The sequence below is a fragment of the Eptatretus burgeri genome, chromosome 16, assembly GCF_056783735.1.
Source record: "Eptatretus burgeri isolate ZD-2024b chromosome 16, Ebu_testis_v1, whole genome shotgun sequence".
Classification (NCBI taxonomy): Eukaryota; Metazoa; Chordata; class Myxini; order Myxiniformes; family Myxinidae; genus Eptatretus; species Eptatretus burgeri.
In genome coordinates this window covers 59,242,242-59,256,179 of record NC_140976.1, presented here as the reverse complement: position 1 = coordinate 59,256,179, position 13,938 = coordinate 59,242,242, and the positions used below count along the sequence as shown (strand labels likewise).

At 42.0% G+C, this 13,938-nt stretch overlaps 1 protein-coding gene across 8 annotated transcripts in view; it reads right to left on the bottom strand.

Annotated features, from left to right (window-relative positions):
- LOC147011136 (protein furry homolog-like) overlaps window positions 1-13,938 on the bottom strand; it is a 173,507-nt gene that overhangs the window by 93,890 nt on the left and 65,679 nt on the right. For 7 of the 8 annotated variants that reach the window (XM_085859042.1, XM_085859043.1, XM_085859037.1 and 4 more), the window contains 4 exons: window positions 12,898-12,994; window positions 12,694-12,773; window positions 11,707-11,787; window positions 4,975-5,143 (listed from right to left, as the gene is read on the bottom strand). In XM_085859042.1, coding sequence (XP_085715168.1) covers window positions 4,975-5,143; window positions 11,707-11,787; window positions 12,694-12,773; window positions 12,898-12,994 — 427 coding nt within the window. Of the gene's footprint in view, window positions 1-4,974; window positions 5,144-11,706; window positions 11,788-12,693; window positions 12,774-12,897; window positions 12,995-13,882 lie in introns of all 8 variants that reach the window. The other variant, XM_085859044.1, reaches the window with a different exon arrangement.

Here is a 13,938-nt window from a genome sequence, read left to right as displayed (position 1 = left end):
AGGGGGCGTGCGTCAACCTGCACAGCCACGGCACCAACAAATGATGCCAGCCACAGCCATGTGCTGCATCTGAAAGAAGATAAAGCATAAAGGCAGCATCCTGACAGGAGAGGGCAGAGAGATAGTGTACCTTAATATGAGTGATCCAATTTGGCTTTAATTCTCAGCCCATCTATAAGCTGTCCGATTGGTGCTTTGCAGGCAGGGTGTTGTACTACAAGCTCACAAGTATGCCCCAGCATAAGGTAAGTCAGAAAACAATCTTACAAATCTCAAGGCCGAACTCTCCAAATAGTCTCCTTCCTCCAAATCATGGTCGCACCTTGTCAAGTCTGTCTCTGGCATATGCTCCCCTTCAGTCCCATCCCCCACCTCAAAAGGCCTCACTGGAGACTGCCTGATATAAGACAGAATATCTCAACTCGCTTTTTGCCTCCATACTTCACTTACCCAAGCCATCCTGTTCTGTTCTGTCCCCATCTTACCCGGACGTACCCACAGTCAACTGCATTCAGTGGACAGTACTTCTCACCGAAGGTAAAGTAAGTTATGTCCAGCCTTGCCCCTGCTTTGACAATGGGTCCAGATGGTATCAGTGTTCATGTTCTTAAATCCTTCTCTGCAGTCCTTGCTCCCCCTCTAACTGCTCAATTCAGTCTGTCCTCGATCCTTTTCCTTTTCCCACCTCCCTTCTGCCTGGAAGTCAGCAAACATCATTCTGTTCACAAGAATGGTGCAAAAACAGACCCTACAAAATATAGGCCAATAGGTTGCTTCCAATTACAGTCATGTAATCCATCACTACTTTCGATATCAAATCTTTCCCATTTTCAAACAGTCTGATCTCTGACTATCATTTTGGATTCTGTCCCGATTATACAACTCTGCACATGCTTCTGCTCCTCTCTCAGCAATGGATGGAGGCTCTCAAAAATGAAAGAGGTTTAACATGATCAACCACATGTTCAACATGATCTCAAAATAAGCATGTTTCCTATGATGCTCAAGAAAACTCTCTCTTCCTTATTGTAGACTCCATATTGCGCTGTACAGTACCTCACCCCTTTACTCTGCTGATCTGGAAATGATTAGACACTGGTCTGATAAATGGAACATCTCCTTGAACCCTGAAATATTGGTCTCCAAAGCCAGCCCCAGACTGGGCATCCTCCGTCGATCTACAGTAAGTCTTTCCTTGGAAAATTAGAATTACTCACAGCCTACACAGCCTTTGTACGTAACTCTAAGGAGTACTGCTCTCCTCTATGAGATCTCTCCTAGATTTTTTATTTTTTTGGATACATAGTCTAGTCTCATGGAAGAGCTAATACACTGAAAGGATCAAGACACAATCGTCAAAAACAGGATGCAAAACAAGCATGCATGGGGTGGACAAGATGGAAACAGAAGGCAACTCTAAGGAGGGAAAACTGGAAAATTGTAACGAGGAGGGTTAACGAGGGTAGAAAAGATCATGGTTTAAGATTGGAGATGATCTGAGATGGTGGGGAACGGTCATCTTGAAGACCTGAAGGGAAGAGAGATATTGAAGAGGATGTGGAATTGATTCCACAAGCAGGAAAAAAAAGAGGAACAAGTGAGTGGAGATGAGTGGTGATCCTGAATTTAGTTAATTTCACCAGAAGGGGGTTGATGGTGGACCATGTGAGGTTGATCGTTCTGTGGAATTTAAAGCTCTCATTATTGCAATCTCCCATGATGAGTCTGAAGCACAAGGTATGTTTTTGCTTGCACATCGTAGGCAGGTCGGTGGTCACTTTTGTTTAACCTCTTCTCCTCTAATATTACTCTCTCAGGCCTGTGACCCTCCCCATCTACTCCAGGATGCAAACTTACTTCTCATAATCCCCCCCCCCCCTGCCAGGCTTCCAAAGTCCAGGCTGACTGCACACCACAACCCATTTATTCCTCACTTCTTCCATCTATGGAACCACCTTTCAGAGGCTGCTCTGTCTCATTCTTCCCTTCAGGACTTCAAAGCAAGCAGTGCACCTCCATCTCTTGTCATCATCGATTATAAGGCATGGTCTTCATTACCTCCATTAACCTTTCCGAACCCAACCACCTTCCTTATTTTCCTGTTCGTTCATCACCTTGATGTTTGTCCCACTGTCAGTTCTATGATGCTCTTCCATGAACTTCACTCCTGTAAACAAAACAAAATAAAAGTGTATTGTCCCTCAGATGGACATTAACCTGAGCTCCTGTCTACGAGCATTACTTGATGTACGTTGAAGATTCAAAGATATATTTCAGGAAGAGTACGTGAGTTATGGCCAGTACCCTGATCAATGCCAAATTCCTACTCTTACTAATAAAGGGCACTGCATCAGCTGCACTTTATTTATGTCACTCCACATAGAAATGAAACTACCTGCAAGCTGAACTCATAACTAACACCCAGCCAAACATGCATATGATACGATTGAGACAGAGAAATAGCTCATGCCAGAATGCTTTGCCGAAAAGGTGTTCGATTTTCCATTGGATTCCTTGAGAGTCTTGAAAAACCGGCATTCTTTCAAGCAGAACAAGTGCTACACAATAGAGCACTCTGTCTTTTGAATGGGCAGATGAGGCAAGCTCTCTCATCTCATTAAGCAGACTGATGTTGATGTGAATGGTTGCTAATTTCAGCAAATAACTAATTAGGCTGCTAATTTCGGCAAGAGAATAAAAACAAGTCATCAGACGTAAAGGATCACAAAGAGCTGACGTCTCGAGCTTTACCCTTTATCGGAGCAAAAAAAAGCTGACGTTTTGTGCTTTATCCTTCGTCAGAGTTATTTTACTTTGACAAAGGTTAAAGCCAAAAATGTCAGCACTTTCTGATCCTTTTTTTCTGGTTTTGTTCCATCTCGAATCATAGCCTGGTGTTGGCGCAGTGGTTATGGCAGTGGCTTGGGATCCAAAAGGTCCTGAGTTCAAGCCCCGTTGGGCCACTGAATTAATACACCAGGGGGTTGATTCAGCCTGTCATCCTTCCGAGGTCGGCGAAGTGAGTACCAGTGTACTGGGCCGGTGTATACCCCGGTTAAAATAGGTGTACCATATCCCTGTGTCGTAAGAGGCAACCAGGGTTGCGTCAGGAAGGGCATCCGGCGTAAAACATGTGCCAAATCACTATGCGGATCATACGGATGATCCGCTATGGCGACCCCTAACGGGAGCAGCCGAAAGAAGAAGAGTTCCATCTCGAATCATGTACAGTACAGGAGAAAAAAAATGTTTGGACAAGAATAAGCCTTATGATCCCACACCATAGCAAAACAGAAATTATTAAAGAACAAAGCAAAACAGGATTGAAGCTGATGCAATAAAGCTCCAAACTGGTATCACATTTACTGAAAGGAAAAGAGACGATGACATACGTTCTGAGTAACAGCATCAGATCTATAACTCCAACCATAGTCACCACACCTTTGGTGCTAACGTCAGTTCTGATCAAAATGTTTAAAGCTGATATTGATGAGCATCTGCTCTGATTTTGGGAGGTTGGTGATTCGATTACGACCCTGGTCCAGTCATACCAAAGACTTATAAAATGGGATGCGTCACTTCCTTGCTTGTCACTCAGCTTCGAGAGGATAGAGAACAGGCAAACTCCTCTGGTTAGCATCCATGGGGAAAAGGAAATTCCTCCTTATTTGCATTGCTGAGTGCAGAGAGAAATGTGATGTCATAAAATGGCACCACCGGTACCCAGAGTGGTCTGGGAAGTGATGTCACTCCTCACGAAAGCTCAATGGCTGTGTTCATTTGAAGTCAGGTCAGGTGTTGTCATGCATTTGCCGACATGCATGCAATTTGTGTTCCAGCTCTTCCATGAGCCTTACTTCTTCTTCTTCTTCTTCTTCTTTCGGCTGCTCCCGTTCGGGGTCGCCACAGCGGATCATCCGTATGATCCGCATAGTGATTTGGCACATGTTTCACGCCGGATGCCCTTCCTGACGCAACCCTGGTCGCCTCTTACAACACAGGGATATGGTACACCTATTTTAACCGGGGTATACACTGGCCCAGTACACTGGTACTTATTTCGCCAACCTCGGAAGGATGACAGGCTGAGTCAACCCCCTGGTGTATTAATTCAGTGGCCCAACGGGGCTTGAACTCAGGACCTTTTGGATCCCAAGCCACTGCCCTAACCACTGCGCCAACACCAGGCTCTCTTCCATGAGCCTTACGCCCTGTAGAAATTATATTTTCAAACACTGCAGGACAACTTTTTGACGTCACTGATCATTGGATTTGCAGCATCAACTCATTAAGCAACCACACCAGGAAGCTTGAAAAAGTCAACCAACACTGCTTGTGCATTTACAGTACCTTGATTGTGGCTTTCTCATAATGAAACGCTCAAATGTCTGGACCTTACGCCCTGTAGAAATTATATTTTCAAACACTGCAGGACAACTTTTTGACGTCACTTATCATTGGATTTTCAGCATCAACTCATTAAGCAACCACACCAGGAAGCTTGAAAAAGTCAACCAACACTGCTTGTGCATTTACAGTACATTGATTGTGGCTTTCTCGTAATGAAACACTCAAATGTCTGGACCCTGTGAACATTGAGCAATTCCTGAGCTTTTTGTGGAATCTTCCAGTGTGACATTATAGGTGATGTTGATTCTCCACCTTCATTCATCAAGTGAGTGATTTCTGACAACTAAGCGAAGCACCATTGGCACAACAGTCCACACTGCTCACCTAACTTGTGTATCCAGACATCTTCCATAAAAAGGAGGAAATAATTCTTAACATCTGTGAATAATACTTTCTGTATCATATTACTGGGTATATGCAATGGCCCTGGAACTTTATCACACACCATAGTCAAATGCAGTTAACATTTCGATCAGAACTGCCATTTGTACCAAAGGTGTAGTCACCTTGAAAAATTGTACACTTAACTAAATTTGGCCCTGGATGTGGGAAAGAAAGCTGTACCTGCAAGAACTGAAAAGACGCTTCAAATTCCTCAACAGGGTACATCTTCACACGGAAGAACTTGAGGCCCATTATGAGGCTGATGATGCTCTGTGAAAGCTGTGGTGAGGGCTCCTTCTGCCTGAGCTCCCGCAACTCCGTCACAAATTTTTTCCGCACTGTCTGGAACCTGAAATATCATCATGTTCAATGTCTGCTAAACTGAAAGCAAAATACGCTGGTTTAACCATGTTTGTTTGTTTTTTTAAGTAAGAATTAAAAGTTTCGACTACGGTAACAGTTTCTCAGCTTTTGCCCGCAAAACATGAATGAATAACAAATACATTAAAAGAATGGTCATTTTTAGCTCGCCGTTCGAAGAACAGAGAGCTATAGCGATAACCCTGGTGTGAGCGTGAGCGTGAGCATGAAAATGTTAAATTTTTGGTGCAAGTTATTTCCTTTCTAATGTTTTTATCTACCACACTATTTTTTTCTGATTACAAAATACAAATACATATATTGCTTTAAAATTATTTGGATCAGACCACTGCAATGCTTTATAAAAAAATAATATTACACTAGTCTTTTTAAAACGATAAATGTATAAACATGCGAGCATTGGGTGACTTTGACACCAACTCTGGTTCTGGATGGTATCAGCCCCATTTGAGGGGCTGGTAGGAAAGTATCGCATGCACACTCGCCTCTGAAATGTCTCACCTGGGTTCGAAATTCGGTGCAGCTATAAAATGCCATCCTGGTGTTTTGTGTACAGAGCGATACATCAATGTGTGCGCCATCCGTCGCGAGGGCATTAAGCCAGACGACCCATCTGCCAGCACTGTTTGCGTTGGTCGATGTTATAAAACCCAAGGTGTGTTTTGCATAGAGTAGGCGAGTTATCATCGGCACCCTGAACAAATTACAAATTCCTGAAGGTCACAGCCAGTCGTTTACAGAAAGACTTGGGCCTAAACCTCCACCGGCCGACCCCACAAGGTAGGAATAATTGTGGTTGTTCAAAAAGAGGAAAAGTGGAGCAGAGATCAGCATGTCTCTAAGTACATCAAAATTAAGTGTTGATTATTCTAATTTAATTCCTTTTCTTATAACTTCTTACATTGCATGCACAGGAATTGCATACTCCTGGATGTGAAAACGTACATATTTGAAAAAGCATAATAATGAAGTTGTTAATTTTGTTAGTTCTAATTTTTAAACTGATGCACAACACAAAACAACCTCCGTCCAGACTCTCATGTTGATCTATTTGTACATTCAGATTCAAACAGATTCGGTGATGTAATGGTAAGAGCATCAGCTCTGGAGTCGGTTGGGGGGTGGTCAGCGGTTCAAACCTAACCCCGGCAGAGTCATACCAATCACTTTAACTGGAACGGCACGCTTCGACGTCACGAAGTCAACCTATATGCCTCAGCCTTCATTATTACATGCGTGTACCAAGTGTAATTGAAATCCCTCCAGCTGTTCTCAAGTATCACATTTTAACCTGACACGACCACTGACCTCAAAATATAATCAGTTCATCTTTGCATCATAATATATACTTTCACCAAGCTTGGTAAAAATTCCATCACTGGCTCACAAGTTAACACAGAAACAGTACATTTACTGAGCAGGACCTCTGACCTTTGACCTCATAATGTAATCCGTTAATCTTTATGTCATTATACATACTTGTACCAAGTTTGACTTGGTTCCTTTCAGCCGTTCTCAAGTTATCGAGGTAACGAAAACCTGACAGACTACTGTATTACCTTTGACCTCTTGATGGGGAAATCTAATCAGGTCATCTTTGTATCATAATAGATACTTATACCAGGTTTGATCGAAATCCCATCACTGGTTCGCAAGTTACCTCAGTAACAGAATTTTACCTAATGGGACCTCTTGACCCCACAATCGAATCAGTTAATCTCTCCATCATTATACATACTTGTACCAAGTTTGAGTTCAATTCCTTCAGCCGTTTTAAAGTTATCGTGGGAAAAAACCTATCACGGATGGCAGGGCAGCTGGATGGACAACCTGAAAACATAATGCCTTGGGAGCCTTAATCAGCGGAGACATAAACATAGGGGCAATACCCCTGGGCACTCGCTTGGTAACAACTGTATAAGATAACCAGGGAACAACTGGAAGGAATGGATGACCACAAAATATGTTATCGAGAAGAAAATAAATACCTCTGGATTTTTTTCCATGCCATGAACAAACATTGGTACATCATGGGTGATGAGGGTGGTGGTCAAGTTTCATCGAAAATGTGTGTGTGGATTCAGAGAAGAAAGCAAATACATATTTTGGAGGACCACCCCCACGTAGAATCCATGAAACCCCAATTTTTTGAATGTCGTGAACAAACTTTATTACATCACGGGCGATGAAGGTGGTGGTCAAGTTTCACCGGAATTGTGTGCGTAGTTTCTGAGAAGAAAGAAAGCAAATTCTTTCTTCTGGTATCTCCCACGGTGAGGCTGAGTGATGGTATCTCCTGTGATGAGGCCGTCTTTGGGCGTCTCACTCTCTCACCGCAGGCAGGTCGGTGGTCTTTCTGTCTTCTACAGTCGCCTCTCTGGTCTCGCGCCCCCCCCCCCGCTCTGTCTGCAAAACATATCCCCCCCCCCGCTCTGTCTGCGATACATGTTCCCCCCCCCGCCCCATATATCTGCAGGGCGTTCAAGGTCCGCCAGCAACCCCTTTCTGGTAAAACTACCAAAATCACGAATCACTGCTCACCTTCACTCTTTCATTACTCTTTTTTTCCCCACCTTTGGAATAAACTCCAACACTCTCTTCAATCTCATTCTTCCCTCCAAGCTTTCAAAACAGCTGTTCACCACCACCTCTTATCGTCCCCCATCCAAAACTTTGATCTTTTCTACCCCTGTTAATCCACTCCAAACCTACCTCCTTCAAATTCCCTGCTTTCCTTCCTGAAAGTCCCTGTAATGTCCATTTTGTATACCCAGTGTTCCTTGCCCCAACCCTCTCCCTTCCACAGATCTCCTAAAGTCTCTGTTCCCCACTGTTTTGATGTTCCATCTCCCACCCCTCATCTCATGCCCCCTTTGCTGTACGTTGTGTTAGCTCTCATACCTCATACGAGCCTCGACAATGAATACAATAAACAACTAGAACGGGCACTCATAGAGCACATACCTCCGCCGCCACTACTTTTTTTGTTCTTGGTATGAGTGTGGGGAACTGGTTTCATATGAATGGTCTTATGACACAAACCACATATCTATAATGTCATGACCCCCCCCCCGACTTTCGGGGGCTACGGACTAAACAACAATGAACTCACGTCGTTTTGGCGAGTCTTCACTCACAAGCTCGGTGAATACAACGTTTCAACAAGAGAAGGTAATCTCGTTTGATGCTGGTTTCATGCAAATCGAATAAGAATTGACTGAGTTATGCCGAAAACTGCATACTTTTCAAGGGCGTGACCCCCCCCCCCCGACATTTTACCCCAACCGGTGACATGTGTTATGACGTCATTGTGTAAAAGATTGGGCATTAAATTCTGAACATTTTGGTGCTGGGTTCATGTAAAGCGGACAAGAATTGACCGCGTTATGACAAAAACCGCATATTTTTCAAGGTCGTGACCCCCCTGACCTTTGACCCCTAACCGGTAACAAGAGTATGGGCGTCATTGTGTCATATTGCATATCACAAGATGAGGCGTTGAATTCTGAACATTTTGGCGTTAGTTGCATGCAAATTGAATAAAAATTGACCATGTTATTGTAAAAAGACGATTTTGACCTTTTCGTGACCTTGACCTTGACCTTTGACCCGAACGATCCCAAAATCTAATCGAATGCTTCCTGGCTAATAACCAATCATCCCAACAAATTTCATGCAATTCGGTTTAATACTTTTTGAGTTATACGAATCACAAGATTCCAAATAAATAAATAAAAACACGCCGACCAAAACATAACCTTTCGCAGAATGCGAAGGTAACTAGAGGGGGAGCACTCGGGAGAGTGCAAAACCTCCGCCGCCAATACTGCTGGGTCACTCAAGTGAACCTTATTCATTAAATATGATGTCAACAGTGCTGACAGAGTTATAGTTCTTTTTTCCAACATTTTTTTTTGGGGGGGGGGGGTTGGAAATCACTTAAAACATGTAGAAATGCAAAAAAAAAAAGAAATCGAAATTTTGTTGAAAAAAAAAGTTGCAAAAATTTTTTTTTTCTCCAACAATTTTTTTTTGGGGGGGGGGGTTGGAAATCACTTAAAACATGAAATAATGCAAAAAAAAGAAATCGAAATTTTGTTGAAAAAAAATTGCAAAAATATTTTTTTCCTCGAACAATTTTTTTGGGGGAGGTTGGAAATCAAAACATGGAGAAATGCAAAAAAAAATTTCCAAGAATTTTTTTTTCTTGAGGGGGGGGTGGAAATCACTTAAAACATGTAGGAATGCCAAAAAAATTTTTTTCTCTAAATTTTTTTGGGGGGTGGGTAACAATTTTTTTCTGGGGGGGGGTTGGAAATCACTTAAAACATGTAGAAATGCAAAAAATATATTTTTTCTCTAACAATTTTTTTTTTGGGGGGGGGTGGTAATCACTTAAAACATGTCGAAATGCAAAAAAGAAGAAACTGAAATTTTGTTGAAAAAAATTGCAAAAATTTTTTCTTACAATTTTTTTCTTGGGGGTGGGGGGTTGGAAATCACTTAAAACATGTCGAAATGCAAAAAAGAAGAAATCGAAATTTTGTTGAAAAAAATTGCAAATTTTTTTTTCTTACAATTTTTTTTTTGGGGGGGGGAGAGGGGGTTGGAAATCACTTAAAACATGTAGAAATGCAAAAAAAAAAAAAATTTTCTCTAAATTTTTTTGGGGGGGGATAATTTTTTTCTGGGGGGGGGGGGTTGGAAATCACTTAAAACATGTAGAAATGCAAAAAATATATATTTTTTCTCTAACAATTTTTTTTTTTGGGAGGGGGGGTTGGAAATCACTTAAAACATGTCGAAATGCAAAAAAGAAGAAACTGAAATGTTGTTGAAAAAAAATTGCAAAAATTTTTTTCTTACATTTTTTTTCTTGGGGGTGGGGGGGGTTGGAAATCACTTAAAACATGTCGAAATGCAAAAAAGAAGAAATCGAAATTTTGTTGAAAAAAATTGCAAATTTTTTTTTCTTACAATTTTTTTTTGGGGGGGAGGGGGTTGGAAATCACTTAAAACATGTAGAAATGCAAAAAAAAAAAATTTTTTCTCTAACAATTTTTTTTTTGGGGGGGGGGGACCAAGGCCAAAATTTAATGGCATGATCCTTGGACCATACCTAACCCTCCCCCCCCCACCAAGTTTCGTCGAAATCCGTCAAGGAGTTTTTCCGTAATACTGTTCACAAACAAACAAACAAACAAACAGAAAGGGGTGAAAACAGTAACCTCCGATCTTCGACGGCAGAGGTTAAAAATAAATAAATAAAAAAACCCAACATAGAATCCCTTAGACCCAGATTTTTATAATGGTGTAAACAATCATTGTACATCACGGGCGATGAAGGCGGTGGTCAAGTTTCATCGGAATTGTGTGTGTAGATTCTGAGAAAAAAGCAAATACCTCTTTTTGGGGGCAACCACCCTCCCCCCCCCCCATAGACCCCCTTCGACTTGGAATTTTTTCATGGCATGAGCAAACTTTGGTACATCATGGGGGATGAAAGCTGTGGTCAAGTTTCATCGAAATTGTGTGTGTGTAGTTTCGGAGAAGAAAGCAAATACATATTTTGGGGGGCACCCCCTTACACACCCATAGAGCCAGATTTTTCCAATGTCATGAAACAAACTTTGGTACATCATGGGTGATGAAGTTTGTGGTGAAGTTTCATCAGAATTGCACGTGTAGTTTCTGAGAAGAAAGCAAATACCTACTTTGGGGGGGAACCCCCGGAGACCCCCTTCAGACCCGATTTTTTAATGCCATGAACAAACTTTGGTACATATACAGTGATGAATGTTGTGGTAAAGTTTCATCGAAATCCTATGTGTAGTTTCAGAGAAGAAAATGAAAGTATTTGTGGACGGACGGACAGAGCGCCATCCCATAAGCTCCTGGTGAGATAAAAATGGTATGTGCTGCTTCCTGGCTTGATGGTTAGCATTGAAAAAGGATAGAGTATGGACAAACAACAATAGATTGGCAACACCAGAACAGGCTTCAATGGGCTGAAGGCCTCCTGCGGCAAAGTTTAAATAAAGAAAACTCATGTTATCAACTACCCCATGGTCTTGCATCTGTGTTTACCAAATACTACACAGATGGGGAACCTACCAAAACATAAAAATTAAATAAACAAACAAAAGTTTTAGAACAAAAACGTTTGGAACTCCAGTTACTCCACAACTTCAACAATTTCTGCTTTAAGAAAAATAAAAATAACTAACCCGATCAAGAATCACAAAACAAAAACTGTCAAGTTAGACCCATGAAAGACTTTCAGGCTAAATGATCACAGGGATTTATATGGATGGAGAAAACAAAACAGGAATGGAACGATAAAATTTCCAGTTGCTCAAACACTCACAAATAAACACTTTCTAGTTCTTTGACATCTTTCTTCATTTTTTTAATTTCTGTACATGTGAAAATTTGCTTGGACCTCCAAAGAAAAAGAAAGCTGTGCATACATTGTACCTTCGGGCACAATAAGTACGCTCTCGCATATGGCATGTGTACAAACGGACTTACTTTGATTGGGCCAGAACTCCGATAACCTCTGCATAAAGGTCAGCAATGATGTGCATGTTTCCAGTGTTTGGTCCTGTGTATCTGCAAAGACAACGATGCGCAAACCACAGCTACAATCACTCATGTAAATGAGCAGGCCCAAAACAAGACGCATCACTATGAAGCCTTACGGTCATCATTGTTGCTCATTTCAATCCCCCCTCCTGCAGTGTCAGGGTGTCAATGACCGAAGGTCATGAACATTTCTATCGCTCAGATTTTATGCTGCACAGGTCACATTACTCCATCGCATGGTGCTACCGAAATGGCCCCGCGTCAGGACAGGAAGCGGCACACAAAGGTCTACTCTTTTCCAAAGGAACATGGTGTATTCAACATTCGCAAGCAAATGTTAGCAAAAGAGACAACTGGGCTTCGCATGTCCAGCAGAGGTCGACAAACTCAGTGCTGCATCGCCCTGCCGACGAAGCACCATTATAACATTATATCGTACGGTTGGGATTCAAACTCAGTCTGGACAGCTCAAAGGCGAGTATGCTACCTCTGAGCTATCCTGTCAGTCCAAATAAGTTGCTGCAGTGACATTTAATTAAATGATCAAGGCACTTGGGAAGCATACTACTGTTTATGGTCATCATTGCTCCCGCATGATCCAATGCCATACTTCACAAGTCTGATGATCTCACAGCTAAAGAATCCACGAGCCCAAGTGGAGAAAAGCAAATATTCCACCGCAACGCCACCAAGGTTCCCAATGTTATACATCACCGATTATCTACATCTGCAAAACGTTATGGAACTTTCATGGTTGTGATGATCTGCAGCCAACAAGATATGGTGGTGATGGCATCAGCATTTTTGCAGCAGATTAGTCTTGCTTAGCTGTGCGGTATGACCATTCAACAATCGCGTCACAGAAGAGGCATGTACGGTCCAGACTCAACAACACCTCATGGCTCAGGAACACCCAATTCCTTTGATACATACCCCTCACGATACTTGAAATGTTTGAAAGCGAGAGTCAAGACTTCATGAACGAGCGAGTCTGGAACTGGGTGCACGGGAATCTGAAATGACAGGACTCTCAGAAATCGGTTACATTGATAGCATTTGTGCAACTCCTGATCAATATATTAATGTTAATTTTGAAAGCACATCACATCAATTGAAAGCAACAATCTGCTCATCTACCTGCTTCAAAATCTCAATGAGAGCAAGACAGAAGATGAAATCGATTGCAAGATCTCGCCGTTCAAACAGATAGTCGCGGTCGCGGTGCTGCTCATCACTGTGGATAAAAAAAAACAAGAAAGACAACAAATTGTATGGGCTCCACTGAACCCGCCGAAAAGCATGACCGCACGAAAGCTTAAAGTTCTGGAACTCAGGCAAAGCGTGAAAGAAAAACCATGGCAAATATAGATTCCAAAACACTCATGGAATTCATAAACAGCTTGAAAAGAAGGGAAAAGCAGGCTGGGATTGCTGAAGTTTCCCATTGGTTCCGTTTTTCGTTCATGGCGAAGTCGACTGTTTACTCTGATGCGCCGTTAATTCCAAATGTCCCTTTAAACACTGATGCCCTGTTAAAATTTGCTGATGCGATAATGCCAACTGCATTCGGAGAAGCATTTGGGCAGGGAAACAGCACACAATGGCCTAATCTTTTTGAAATGCACCATTTTTTTTTTTTTGAAATGTCTTTAATGCTTAACCTGTTTGAAAATGACAGTGGAAGAGTGAAATGGTCATCACATCACATTTTACATTCAAACTTGATTGCATCACAGCCACAGTCTCCCTCGCCTAATCCCTCAGATTTTGGGATTCAAATAACAGTCAATCCCTCACGGGGCTGTTTTGTTTGTGATTACGTCCATCTTGTTATAATGTATGACAAGGTCGGGGTTATTCAAAACAGGGCAAATATATTATGCATGAGACATAGAGTGAGGCAGAGGGTGGGGAGGATTGGAAAAAAAAAATGAAGATAAGAGTAAATAAGGGGAGTGCTGTGTAACTGCATTTCCCTTCTTCCAACACCCCCACCCTCAACGACCACAAAGCATTATATTCAAGTGGTCTCCAAGGTGGATTAAGTAAGATTTAAAATAGGACAGTTTATATTAAATATCAGCTCCGTCAATGTCGTGGGACCAGGAAGCAAGTGCCGTACCGGCTATTTCCGCATGAATCTTGACCAACAGGATATGCCTGCCACACACCAACCAT